The sequence below is a fragment of the Panthera leo genome, chromosome D1, assembly GCF_018350215.1.
Source record: "Panthera leo isolate Ple1 chromosome D1, P.leo_Ple1_pat1.1, whole genome shotgun sequence".
In the NCBI taxonomy this organism is placed as follows: Eukaryota; Metazoa; Chordata; class Mammalia; order Carnivora; family Felidae; genus Panthera; species Panthera leo.
Window position 1 is genome coordinate 71,455,559 of NC_056688.1, and position 14,499 is coordinate 71,470,057.

Genomic DNA, 14,499 nt, shown 5'->3' on the forward strand with positions numbered 1-14,499 from the left:
TGTAGGAGGCCAGGATGTGAAGAGACCAGAACAAAACTAGGCCCACTGTCCCACCTCCCTGCAAGCCCCCCACCCCACCTCAGGAGTTCACGCTGGGATTACATGCCAGTATTGTTCAGGCTGAAGGAAGGCCCTGCTGGCTTGGGGAACTTCACTCCATGCGCAAGCACAACCTCAGTTTGGAGAAGGCATTGTCACACCTGGCAGCCTGAGTGAGCTAAGTGCTGCTCAGAGCCAACTGCTTTGACACCGACTCTGTAGGTCCCCATGCGCTATGCAGCAGCGGCCCCTGGTGGATAAGAGCAGCAGTGGCACCCTGTCACTGCCCCAGGCTCTCTTCTGGAGCTGACATGGCTGGTGGGCTCAGGGCTGGGAACCACTGATCAGGCACAGTGTATCTTGTGTGTGTGTGTGTGTGTGTGTGTGTGTGTGTGTGTGTGTGGCGGGGGGTGGGGGGGAGGAGAGTAGGGAATGGGAGTGGGGAGGGAGATTTGCAAATTCAAGGCAACAGGAGCTTCTTCCTACCAACCTAGCTTCCTCTAGCAGGAGGATGTGGATACATCTTGTAATCTAACATATCTCTGACTTCCAGAACCTTTCCCAAGCCCCCCAGTTCTCACTGGACCCCAAGCCCCTCGGCCTGGCACGGAGGTGCCCTGTGAGCAAGCTGCCTCCAGCACATTGTCCCCTTGGTAAGCAGGCCTGGCTTCCACGCCCGGTTTCAGCATTTAGTGTGTGTTCACCTTGCATCCCCTCTGAGCCCTGGTCTCACCTTATGTAAAGTAGAGTGTTAATCCATGCCTTGCAGGCTGTGAGGATGAAATGAGTCCACATGCCACGAATGTGAGTTTTTCCCCTTTCCCGCCAGAGTCCTCTTCCAAATGTCTTCAGGCCTTCCTTGCCCCGGAGCACCTGCCTGGGCTGGGGTGGCTTCGGAGGGCATCTAACCTGCACTTGCTGAAATTGCTCAAGTGCCCTTCTCTGGATGGCCTTCCTGACCTCTCCTCCCTCTTGGTGCTCACACTGTACCCGGTGCTACTCCTGGAGCATGTTCCATGTTGGCTGGCCTCGGAGCTCTGTCTAAGCTTCCTACCAACAGACACCCTGTCACCCATCCCCCTCAGGGAAGCGGCTTGCATACCTAGGTGAACAGTGCTTGCTGCATGACTGGATCAGTACTGTTGGAAGAGTTCTGGTGCATTCCCCCTCATTACAGAAGACAGTGTGGAGGCCCAGTTACTGTTACCACCCAGTGATGTGCAACCCCACATTCCCACTGTTGGCAGCAGGGCTGAGGCCAGAATGCAGGTCATGTGACTTCACTCAGCTACAGCCTGGCACGGCCTCTGTGAGCAGTTTCGCACCCAGGTGTGGGGTGGGAGCAGGGAGTGCAGACATTGTAAGCGTCTCTTCAGTAAGGACAGAATGCCCCGAGATACTCTTTATACCATCTGTCCCTAATAATTTGTCCCAGCTTCCCATCCCCTCCCTCTCCTATGGCTCTGAGCCCAAGTTCTTACGTCCCCAAGCAGACCTTGTCCCCAGGTTAGGGGTTAGTGGGGATAACCTGGGGCCAGCCCTTCCTTGGCCACTGGTTTGCTGGGGACCCAGAAGGAACTTTTCTAATCTCTAGGAACCTCAGTCTTCTCATTTAGTGGCGGGAAGTGTGTGTTCTGTTGGTACTGTGGGACGCGTGAAGTAATTCTGGAAGACAACTGTGGTGAACAGAAGTCAGAAGTGCTGAGCTGGCTGGGCTAGGAATTCTGGTGCCTCTTCCCTGGGGTTGGGTGTGTGTTGAGGGGGCGCTGTTTCTCTAGGAGATGTCAGAGGGGAGCTGGGTACCTCTGTCCCCTGTGGAAGCCTGTGGTCATGTGCATGTCTGTGGTGGGGTGAGGAACAGCAAACCGGGCAAGGTAAAATGTTGGTCAAAGTGCATCGCCTAGGCTGCACCACAAGCGATCTGGCGAGAGCAGCCATTAAATAAGAAGTCCGAATCCGGATGGCCAACAGGCACATGAAAAGATGTTCAACGTCGCTCCTTATCAGGGAAATACAAATCAAAACCACGCTCAGATACCACCTCACGCCAGTCAGAGTGGCCAAAATGAAGAAATCAGGAGACTATAGATGCTGGAGAGGATGTGGAGAAACAGGAACCCTCTTGCACTGTTGGTGGGAATGCAAATTGGTGCAGCCGCTCTGGAAAGCAGTGTGGAGGTTCCTCAGAAAATTAAAAATAGACCTACCCTATGACCCAGCAATAGCACTGCTAGGAATTTATCCAAGGGATACAGGAGTACTGATGCATAGGGGCACCTGTACCCCAATGTTTATAGCGGCACTCTCAACAATAGCCAAATTATGGAAAGAGCCTAAATGTCCATCAACTGATGAATGGATAAAGAAATTGTGGTTTATATACACAATGGAATACTACATGGCAATGAGAAAAAATGAAATATGGCCTTTTGTAGCAACATGGATGGAACTGGAGAGTGTGATGCTAAGTGAAATAAGCCATACAGAGAAAGACAGATACCATATGGTTTCACTCTTATGTGGATCCTGAGAAACATAACAGAAACCCATGGGGGAGGGGAAGGAAAAAAAAAAAAAAAAAAAAAAAAAGAGGTTAGAGTGGGAGAGAGCCAAAGCATAAGAGACTGTTAAAAACTGAGAACAAACTGAGGGTTGATGGGGGGTGGGAGGGAGGGCAGGGTGGGTGATGGGTATTGAGGAGGGCACCTTTTGGGATGAGCACTGGGTGTTGTATGGAAACCAATTTGACAGAAATTTCATATATTAAAAAAAATAAATAAATAAAAAAAAAAAAAAAAAAAAAAAAAAAAAAAAAAAAAGAAGTCCGAGGTCAACATGATGCTAACGCTGGGGAGAAGGGAAGTTGTACTACAGAGAAGCCAGGGTTCCTCAGGCCACTGGACCAGGTGCAGAGATGGAGACGACGTCACCAGCACTGCTTGGCCTCTGGCTTCCGAAGCAGAACAGGTGCTAGTCCGGAGGTGAACAGGGGAAAGGAAGTTGCTGGGGAGGGGAGGGGACACAGTGAGGAGGCTGAGGGGACAAGAGAGGTATAGGTTTGGGGCAGACTTGACCAGGGAGGACCCACTTCCTGGGAACAGCCCAAGCACCGACAACAGGTCTCCCAAAGCACAGAGCCAGGACCAGTGTCCTCGGTCCCTGCCGGCAAGCAATAGGGCCTCTAGTCCCACTCAGAGACAAAGAGACACAGGGAGAGAGAAGGGGTGTGAGAAAGAGGAAGAGACTTAGAGAAGCATGAGGGAGGCAGAGGAGATGGGGAAACACAGGCACAGGTAAGGAAGGACACAGTTTCCCAAGGAGTGTTTCATTCTCTTTGGGTTGCTTCAGAAGTATGAAGTCGTTTGCAACCCTGTGATAGCTGGACATGAAGTGCCCTGATTGTGATCTGCTCAGGCATAGAGTGATCTCTCATGATGGTTTTAATTTCAGTCTCCCAGTAAGCAATGATTTTGAGCATTTTTCCATATCCTAAGTGACCATTTGGTTATCTCTTTCTGTGAAATATCTGTCTGAGACTTTTGCCCATTAAAAAAATGACTTCTTTGTCTTTTTGTTATTAAATTCTAAACTTGGAAAAATATATTGTACATATGAATCCTTTGTCAAGTATATGTATTGCGAATATGTATTCTCAGCCTGTGGTTTGCTTTTTCATTTTCTTAATGGTGTCTTCTGATGAATAGAAATGCTTAGCTTAGGTAAAGTCTAGTTTATTGATCTGTTCTTTTGTAGTTGATGCTTCTTGTGTTCATTTAACGTGTTTGTTTTCCCCCAAATCATGAAGATACACTATATTTTCTACCAGGATCTTTATTGTTTTACGTTCCATATTTATGTCTATGATCTATTTCACATTAATTTTTTTAATGGCATTCAAAGTTCAGTGTTTTCCATATGATATCCAATTAAGCCAACAGCATTTATCAAAAAGACCATCTTTTCACCATTTAATTAAAGTGATGCCATTGTTGTAAGTAAAGTGATGACATACGCATGAGTCTGTTTCTGGAGTTTTTTTCTGTTCCATTAGTCTTTTTGTCCATTCTGGTGCCAATATGGTACTAAGTCACTGCTGTCTACAGTAAAATTTGATATTTGGTAGTATCCTCCAAATTTGTTTTTCTTTAAGATTATCTTGGTAATTCTAAGCTCTTTGCCATCGTATGTACATTTTAGAATGCACTTCTTAATTTCCATAGACACACCTGCTAAGGTTTTGATTGAGATTTCTTTAAATTTACAAATAAATTTTGGGATAATTGACATCTTAAACAGTATAGGGTGTTCCAGTCAATAAATGTAGTATACCTGTATTTATGCAGATTGCTTTTAATTTCTTTCAGCAATAATTTGAGTTTTCAGTGTCAATGTCTTGCACATTTTTTAGAGTTATTTCTGGGTGTTTTTTTATGTTAAGTGTTATTTAAAAATTATTTTCTAATTGTTGCTGATACATAGAAGATGCAATTTTGAATATACTGGTGTGTAGATTCTTTTGGATTTTATACAGATTTGGATTGTGTACAATTTATGTGATCCATAAATTATGACACTTCTGCTTTCTCTTTTCTGATTTTACTTTTTTATTTCTTTTTCTTGTCTTATTGTATTGGCTACAGCCACTGTAAAATGTGAAATAGGAGTGTTGATAATGGATATCTGTCTTGTTATTCATTTGGGGGAATTCTTTCAATATTTCATGATTTCATTGTTAACTGTGATATATCATTATACTTTTAAGGATTAGATAACAGGCTTAGAGAAGGTGAGTAACCTGCTCATTTCACCAAGTCAGCAAGTAGTACAGCTGAATTGTGAAGCCAGACTTTCTCCTAAGATTGTGCAGCTTCTACTGTATCACAGTTACTTCTGGAACAGTGATGCTCAACTAGGGATTCCCATTGGCACTGAGGAGTCTTTAAAAATATTGATACCAAGACTCTACCCCAGATTGATTAAATCAGATTTTCTGGTGGTAAAGCACAGGCATGAGTATTTTAAAACTTTCCTAGATGATTCTAATCCTCTGAGAACCAGGCTAAGAACCACTAATCTAGAAGCACTTTTGGTACTGTTCCCAACCCAGCTGTGCCCGGTCACGCTTTACTGAAAACTGGACTTTTTTTTTTTTTTTTTTTTTTTTTCCACATCAGCACAGGCCTGCTCACCCTAACCCAAAGGGAAGTGCACTTGTTCTCACTGACCTTTTGGTAGTTTCTCACAGACTCCACTGCTTCTACCCCCAAATGCCTTCAGAGCATTTGTTTGACAATCTGCTTTAAAGAAAATCATCTGCTTGACAGGTGATTTTTTTTTTTTTTTTTTTTTTTTTTGGTCAATAAAATAAATTGATTTAGTTCCTGATTTTTCTCCACCGCAATAACTCACCTCTCTCTACCTCACTGACTTGCTTGCCAGACTGGTTATATAATCCCTTTCATCCATTGTCCCATTCCCTATTACATATTCATACTTGTTTTATCCACTTTGACACTTAGTTTTTAATCAAAGACTCTTGTTTGAAATAGCAAAGGAGGTTGAGTGGTGTCTGGGATATGTTAGTTTGGGAGGAGAATGATATTATCCTCCTGGAGGCATGTTTTACTTTCTGTAGCTTTCTACTGAGCTGTCAGCTCTACCAGCACTCCTTAAAACAAACACCTCATGTTACAAAGCGAGCTTTTAACCTCTTACCTTGTTCTGTGCTGGACCTTGCCCTGATCTGGCTTACATCCCGTATTCAGATTTTGCTTCTGACCAGTGGATTCATTTGTTCCACCTAATGCTTTGCCCTGTCCCTTGCCCCACACTTCTCTTTGCTTCCTTAGGTATGACCCTTGCTTCCTTCTCTATGATTGAATTTTCCCTCTGGCTATATCCTGGGCAAACAGATCTGTCCTGCCTGGTCCCATGAACAGGATTCCAGCTGCTCTTTGGTTCTCACTTGTCTTTTTTTTTTTTTTTCCTGCAGGCTGTAGGTGTCTGAGTGGATAGAAAGGCAAAGGAGGAAATTTGGGGGTCTTTAGGTCATGCTCCCTCCGCTGTGGCTGAGTTACCACTGCATTTGTGTGATTCTGTTTAACTGTTACAACCCAGTGACCAACTCTTCTGCCTTTCCCTAAAACCTAAACATGCAGAAAGGAACTGGAAAATAGCAGCCCAGCACCAGTATATATTACGTACTAGCCAGTGTCCCTTAGATATTTGTGTAAAAGTCACCAGTGATACTTTTCCAATAATCAAAAGGAGAACATTGCTCATAAACCTGATGTGATGTTTACTGTGTATTTTGGGCTCTTCAACTGCATTGGTCTCATGCTCCTTCACCCTCACCTCAGGGAGAATCTCAGCATTCATCAGTTCCCTCTGTGTCCAGATCGCAGGTCCATCAGCCCTGCTGCCCAGGTGACGACCAGGCCAGACCATCCTCATCACCACTTGTACGTTCTCCCACGAGGAAAGCTTGGCCTTGGGCCCAGACCCATCCCATTCCATGTAAAAGCTAATTACATAGAAGTGCTTCCACCCGCAATTTCTTTAGGGATGTGAAAATGCTTTGATTAGATTGTTCTCCTGGAATCATTAAGTTTATGTCTGGGGATGGGAAGTGGGTGGTTTGAGAATGGAGACTTTCCAGAAATGGGACCGGTGTTTCAGGAAGCTGGCCTCAGGCTGGGACACTCCTGGGCCCATCGTAGGAGCTAAGCTAAGCAGCCCCCATCAACCTGATCCTCTCACCAGCTTCTTTCCTCAATGCCATTCCCAAAGGCTGCCCAGAGGGGCCCAGGGCAAAGAGTAGGGAGACCGGGATGGGAGTCCTGGCCCAGGCATTAACGTGCTTCATGGCCTTGGTGATCTCTTTCCCTCCCCAGGTCTCTGTCTCCCCATAATTCAGCCTACTGTATTAACTGCCATATGTTGGGCCTCAGCTGGGTGCTGGGGACCAGAGAAGATTGAATACGGGAGCTGCCTAAAGCAGCTCAAATCTAGTGTAGAGTGGACATAGAAGCCTATGAGGACAACCTGACACAATAAGTGCTCTAGTTGTGGTCAGACCAGAGTGGTGTGGCAGCTTGGAGGACAGAGACACTCTGTCTGGGGGAGGCAAGTGCGTGTTCACAGAGGAGGTGACTTCTCACCTGGGTCTGAGAAGGAAGTGGGGAGGGAAGACATGGAAGATGACCACTCGTGCTTTAGGTGAACGGGTTTGAGGGGCCTGTGGAATATTTAGTCAAATTAGCCTTGGAGTTAAACATCAAGGGATCCAGTAGCAGGTTGGAAATGTAGGTGTGGATATCAGGAAAGAAGGTCAGGGCTGGAAAGCCAGGTTTAGGGGTCATCGTAGTGAGTCAGTCACTGAGGTTACTTGCCTTGAGTACTATTGACTGAGATGGCACAAAGGGGGCTGAAAGGGAAACCGGGGATAAGCTACCTTAGGTGGATGCAAAGGAGGAGAGACTAAATAAGTGGTATTTAGCTGGGAGGAGATGAGCCCCCCAAATGGACTATCATGGAGTCCCAGGCAGGAGAGAGTTCCCAGCAGGGAGAGGTGTTATAAAGGCCAAATCATAGAGAGACTGGGAGGCTGGTCTCTGTACCAGACAAGTCCCCAAATCCTTTTTAAGCATGTAATCTCTCTCCCTCTCTCCTTTAACTTCTCTATGTGTCTTTGTTTTTCCATCTCTTGTTTCTTCCTGATTCGTCTTTGTACCAGTGCCTAGTTCAGCCCATCATAAGGTAGGTGCACAGTTAATGTCTGATGAGCTTTAAAGAGATGCAGAATTGTGCTACTTTTCTCTCTGTTCTCTTTCAAGGGATTATAGTTATTCCTCTTATTGGTGCTGGTCAGGTATTGAAATAGGAGTCACTTCTCTTTAAAAATCCTAGTTCTGGGCTGCATGAGCTGAGGTGTCTAAATGAGTGGGGAAACCCGTGGGCCCCAACCCAAAGGGCTGAGGTACCCAGTGGTGTCTCAGTTTCAGAGGAGCCTACAGAAAGGTGAGTAGGGCTCAGGACCCCAGATCTAGAGATGGCTACAACCATCAGATGGGGATGGGGTGGGATGATGGTACCCCCATGTGGCAGGCGTGGTACATGCATTATCTCCATTAACTTCCAATATCCTCTGAGAGTGGTATTTTTACTCCCACTTATAGAGAAAGGCTCAGAGAAAGTACAAAAGTTGTGCAGCTAGTAATGTGCAGAAGCGGGATTTAGACCCAGGGAGGTGTAATTCCAGAGCGTGTGCATGTTCAGATGCTACAGGAATTGGTTCAGGTGCTGGGAAGCCTGAAGCCCAGTGGAGTCGTCCCCTTAAGGGCCTCCCACTGTGATGAACTGATTGGGTTGGGGCTGCTGAGATAATGATGCACACGGAAATCAACTTGGGCTAGTGGCATCTTGCTGACAACAGACTAAGTGGCAGGTCATTAGCATCGGAGCCAAAAGCCCAGGAAGTTGACCTATGTGACAATCGACCAAATAGAAAAATGAGCAAAACACATAAACAGGCGATTAAGAGAGAAAATCCAAATGGCAAAACCCAAAATCAAACCAAACCTAATCAAAGTAAAATGAAAACATGAAAAGAATCTTAGCTTCATTATAGAAAGTGAAAACATGCATATTAAAATAAAAATTCTATATACCCACCAAACTGGCAGAAACTTAGAATCTGACAGTACCAAATGTTGACAAGAATATGGACTTAAAAGTGAGTTTATACATTGCTGGTAGGACTATAAATTGCTATAGCTGTTCTGCAAAACAACTTAGCAACACCCGTGAAATTAAAGGTATGCAAATCCTATGAGTTAATAATTCCACTCTTCAGGTAAGACCCCTGGAGAATCTGGTATGGATGCACCAGAAGACACGTGGAAGAATAATATTTATAGAGGAACTGTATGTTACAGCAAAAACTGGGAAATGACTCAAACTACCATCAACAGGAAAATACATAAATGAATTATGATAAATTTATATAATGAAATACCACACGGCAGTGAAAATAAATGGACCTTAGCCACATGCACCAACAGGGAAGAGTTTCCCAAACATAATGCTGACTGTGGAAAAACCAAATTGCTATATGCACTGTGATACCATTTGTGTCAAGTTCAAAGCCTTGTAAAACTAAATGTACACATGCAATAAATCAGGGAATAATTAAGCACAAAATTCAGGATAGGGGCCCATCCAACACTGAAAGGCAGAGGTATGAGATCAATAACTGAATACAGGGGGCTTTCTGGTGCTAGTTCATTCCTAATATTAGAATTTCTGGATGGGACACGTGGGTGGCTCAGTCGGTTAAGCGTCTGACTTCAGTTCAGGTCATGATCTCGCTGTCTGTGAGTTCGAGCCCCGCTCGGGCTCTGTGCTGACAGCTCAGAGCCTGGAGCCTGCTTCCGATTCTGTGTCTCCCTCTCTCTCTGCCTCTCCCCAACTCATGCTGTCTCTCTCAAAAATAAATAAAACTTTTTAAAAATTTAAAAAAAAGAATTCTGGATATTAGGCATATACATATGTAAGTGTTCATTTCATTATTTTTTATACCTCATACATTTTTAATACACACACACGACACACAGATGTATTCTCTTTTTTTTTTTAATTTTTTTTTTAACGTTTATTTATTTTTGAGACAGAGAGAGACAGAGCATGAATGGGGGAGGGTCAGAGAGAGAGGGAGACACAGAATCTGAAACAGGCTCCAGGCTCTGAGCTGTCAGCACAGAGCCCGACGCGGGGCTCGAACTCACGGACTGCGAGATCATGACCTGAGCCGAAGTCGGACACCCAACCGACTGAGCCACCCAGGCGCCCCAGATGTATTCTCTTTTGAAGGGACAACATATTTCCTAATTAACAAGATATCAAAAGAGATCTGAAACATATAAAATAAATTAGAAGGAAAGCAGAACAGTGGACAGTTACATAGATAGGACGACATAGATACTCTTCTCTGGGAACCGAAGGGCAGAAGAGGAATCAGGCTAGGTCGGGGTTACTTTCCTGGGGTCAGGAATCTGTGGAATCCATGTTCCCAAGTTGACTGTTTCTCTGGAGCTGCTCATTCTGGTAGTGCTCTTTGCTCGCAGTATCTCCTCCATCTGCAATGCCATTACTCTTCTTTACTCATCTAAAGTGTGTCTTCTTCAGTCAAGTTTTACTCACTTGCATTTATTCCCCACTTAACCCAAAGCCTACTATGTGTGAGGCCCGGAGCATCCATGAGTGCACACACTGTGGTACCCAGGCTTACAGAGCGTCCAGGGGAACAGGAGAGATGGAAAGACAAGGGAGAATCACATCACAGTGGTGCTGCTCCAAATTGTTGGTGCATAAAGTCATCTGTGTGTTTTATTAAAAAGCAGATTCCGGCCTCCCTAGAGTCAGTCTTACTGAATAGGTCTGGGGGAGGGGGCAGGAATGTGCATTGAAGAAACCCTTAGTGAATTTAGTGCAGCTAATTCTCCCACTTGGAGAAACAGTGTGATAAATGCTATGGTGCCAGCAGATGTATTTGGGCATGAGCTCCAAGGGCTACCTCCCTCAGCTGGAGTGTGGACATTAAGTCAGGGTGGCTTCCAGCGGCCTCCGCATAGGGCGTCCTCATTGGAAATCACATTATAAAATGGTTATTTGTGGATGAGTCACCTGCCCCACTACATGGAACACCCTGCCCTGGCTCACTTCTGCTTGGCACACAGTATGTGCTCAGGAAGATCGTACCCAGTGGGTTTGGGTTGGGTTTGGGTTGGGAAGCAGGTCTGGTGTCTAGGCCTTGATGGCACAAGCCCTTGGAGACTATTAAGTCCTTGGCCTCTCTAGTGTGTTCTGATTGGCCCATCTCCCCGTGTGTTGGGGACTAGGTTTGGGTCCAGTTTGGGTTTGACCAGCATTCTCAACGGGGTTGGGGAATGCAACTCCATTTGTATCCAAGGTCAGACTGAGGAGACCAGATCATTGTAGCTATAACCTCGGATGGTGCCGGAAGGGGAAAAGGGATAAAGGCCAGACAGGTCTAAGTGGTTTCTTACGTTGTTAGTAGGGCTGCTTTCTGTTTCTAGGCCCAGAGCAGCCCCTTTTCCTTTCCTGGGCTTAACTGAGGCCCCACTCTTAAGGCCTATTAGATACCCGGCATGACTCCAGTCCTGCCAGTGGCCACCTGGCTGCTGTTTGTTCTTTTTTATTAGGCACACACAGGTAAGTTTTATTGCGGACAGCTCCCCCAGCTCCTGTTCCCACATTTGTCTCTTTTGAGTCTGAGATTGCCAAAGGCTTTTACAGCTAATGGACCTTACAGCTCCCAAGAGCCATTTAAGGGAGGCCCAGAACTCAGTGGTGGTAATTAGTCAAAAGAAACACTGACCTCTGGAGACCCACTTAAGTTGAGTGGCAGTAAGTGAGGGTGTAGGGACAGGAGGCCCAGACCTATGGCAGGCATGGGGAGCATCAGCACAGGTTTCTCCCCCTTTCACCTCTCCCTGGTTCTTCCCTGGTCTCATCCCTACCCCCGACTCCTAACAGGGGAAGGACGTCTTGGTGCTTGGTGACAGGGTCCTCAGGCAGGCTGGTGTCCTGGAGCATCTAAGGGGCTGCAGGAGCCCTGCTGAGCTAACCTTGATAAGTTACTACCCACCCACTCACCCAGCCTTTCTCCAGAAAGCCTCATCTACTGACCTTTGATGATGTCAGTAGGTGGAGGTCTGAGTTCCACTCCTCAGGAGGCAGTATGATGTCCTGATAAAAACCATGAGTTTTGAGGCTAGACAATCGGGGTTCAGATTCTCACCCAACTACTTTGAAAGTCTGTGATCTGGGGCAAGTCACTGAACCTTTCTGTGCCTCAGTTTCTTCCTCTCTACAATGGGGATACTAATAATACTGGCCTCAGAGAGTTATTACAAGGACTAAATGGTGCATGCACTGCACTTGGAGGGCTGGCTGGCACGTAGTGAGCACTTGATAAGCAGAAGCTGTCGTTGTGCCAAGATGAAGTCTGATCGGGGCAGAACTGGAAAGCTGAAGTCTTTATCCGGCATCCCTATCCCATCATGCCAGGTTCGTTCCTCTCTGGTTGGGAAGAGAGAGCAAGCCTCCAGGGAAGCAGCCCTCTTTTGGGGGTGGGAGGGGAGGGTGGTGGAGGACACGATGGGGAGGGAAGGACGTTGATCTCAGCCTAGTGCTGACCCAAGGAAGGGGGGAGGGAGCCAACATTTGACAAGCATCTTTCCTGGATCCGCATTGCCTGTTTCATCGCCTTAACCCCCAACACCCTGTTGGTGGATGGAGAATACAGAGTCTCAGAGAGGTTAAGCAAGTAACGCCAAGTCACACAGTGCAAGTAAGAGGGGGCTGGGGTTGGAGCTCGGGGATGTGGGAATTCTAAGTGACTGGTCTTTCTACTGTATTTTGCTGTGGTGGATGGTCAGGGCCTAGCCCTTGGGCACTTGGCTTGATGTCTGCTCTCTAAGAAGCCCGTGGGAGGTCACTGATCTCTGCTGGAGCCAAAGGATAGGCCTTCAGATGCCGGACTTGGGGTCATTCTGGGGGCCTTGCCGCCGGGTTGTCCCTGGCTCCACACAAAGTCCTGGCTTGCTCTGGGAATCCAGCGCTGGACCCTGAAAGGGGTTTGTGTCTGTCTCATTACTGTCATGAGCAGTGGCACTCTCCCAGGAGACATGGGAACGTGTCCTCTCTTCCCCTGCAGGTGGACGGCGTTCTTTGCCTGGCCGACATCCTGACCGATGACAGCCACTCAGAGGCCACACGGGCTGAGGCTGCGGCTGTGGTTGCCCAGGTCACCTCCCCACACCTGCCCTTTACTCAGCACCTCGGCAGCTTTCTGGAGAGCATGGAAGAAATCGTGACAGCTCTTGTCAGTGAGTCACCCTGGGCGGGAGGGGCCTGCTGTGTGAGTGGGACTTGTCACAGTTGTCTTCAGGAGAGGCCAACGAGGCCTTCCTGCCCCCCGACACCCACACTCGCTGCACCCCACGTAGCTCCTGAATTGATGTCACGCTAGCTGAAATCCCACTGTTAATGTGTCAGCATCAGGATTTAAAGAGCTCTGTTGTCACGTCTCCTGTTAAAATGCATGCCGCCCTCTGAGAAGCTCCCTGATCTGAGGTCACATTGGGATGAACTGGCCTTTCAGATCAGAGACCAGGACAAGCCCCATGGAGAAGTGTAGGACCTTGAATTTTGGGGTTCAGATCCTTGGCCAGAGAGACTCTGATGGGCTTTGTTACTAAAGTTAAAGTCTCAGACTATTGCACCCAATGAATGTGGCAGCAGTGATGAGGCAAAAAGCTTCTCAGAAGGCACTGGCACACCCCAGCCCACCACCTGCAGCCCCCCACCCCGATCCCACGTCGTGAGGCCTTGAAAACTCTGATACTTGTAGGTTCCCCTAGTCAGATTTATGTCCTCCTGGTTGGAGAATCATAGCCTGAGATCTAGAATACTCTCTTCCTCCGGTTTTCCTTTGCAAAACAGCATAAGCCAGGACTTGTCTGGATCAAATCTTCAGGAAACTTGTTTGGCAATCCACATCCTTTCTTCTGTAGGTGCTGGCAAGGATGTGTGTTTCTACTTCTATCCTTATCTCTGCAACCGCGTCCATATCTTATTGAAACTGAATGAAAGTTAATCTCATCAGAAGATTTAGGGTTCACTCTTGGAATCATCACACCAGGGCTGGAAAGATTTGGAATAGCACAAATTTAGGGGCAGCACAGACTGGATTTGGAGTCAGAATATTCGGGTGTGGATTTTTTTTGTCTTTCCATTCATCCCCTCAACAAGTAGCTTTTGTCTGCCAATCCCGTGCGGGCCCTGTGTGAGATGCTACCATCTCACAATTTCCCTAATATATAAAACATGGGGTTGGAACCATTTCACTTGAGTCTTTCTGGCTCTAGAATTTTAAGATCTGTGAGTACTTTTCCCCTAATATATAAAACATGGAGTTGGAACCATTTCTCTTGAGTCTTTCTAGCTCTAGAATTTTAAGATCTATGAGTACTTTTCCCCTAATATATAAAACATGGAGTTGGAACCATCTCTTGAGTCTTTCTGGCTCTAGAATTTTAAGATCTGTGAGTACTTTTCCCCTAATATATAAAACATGGGGTTGGAACCATTTCTCTTGAGTCTTTCTAGCTCTAGAATTTTAAGATCTGTGAGTACTTTTCCCCTAATATATAAAACATTGGGTTGGAACCATTTCTCTTGAGTCTTTCTAGCTCTAGAATTTTAAGATCTACAAGTATTTTGAACCTAAGAGTCATCAGCTAGGCTGACTTTATGGCTGATTCTAGTCACTGGGGCAGTGGCACCGATAGGCCAGGCTGGGATAAATAAATTGGCCAATATCCACATTTATTCAAAGTTGAGAAAACACAGAAGTCAATAGTTGAAAGTCTTGGC

The 14,499-nt window shown here is 46.3% G+C and overlaps 1 protein-coding gene across 1 annotated transcript in view; it reads left to right on the forward strand.

The window, feature by feature from the left end:
- Positions 1-14,499, forward strand: part of INSC (INSC spindle orientation adaptor protein) — a 161,087-nt gene that overhangs the window by 122,679 nt on the left and 23,909 nt on the right. The window contains exon 8 of the mRNA XM_042904829.1: positions 12,779-12,950. Within this exon, the coding sequence (XP_042760763.1) occupies positions 12,779-12,950 (172 nt within the window). The remainder of the gene's footprint in view (positions 1-12,778; positions 12,951-14,499) is intronic.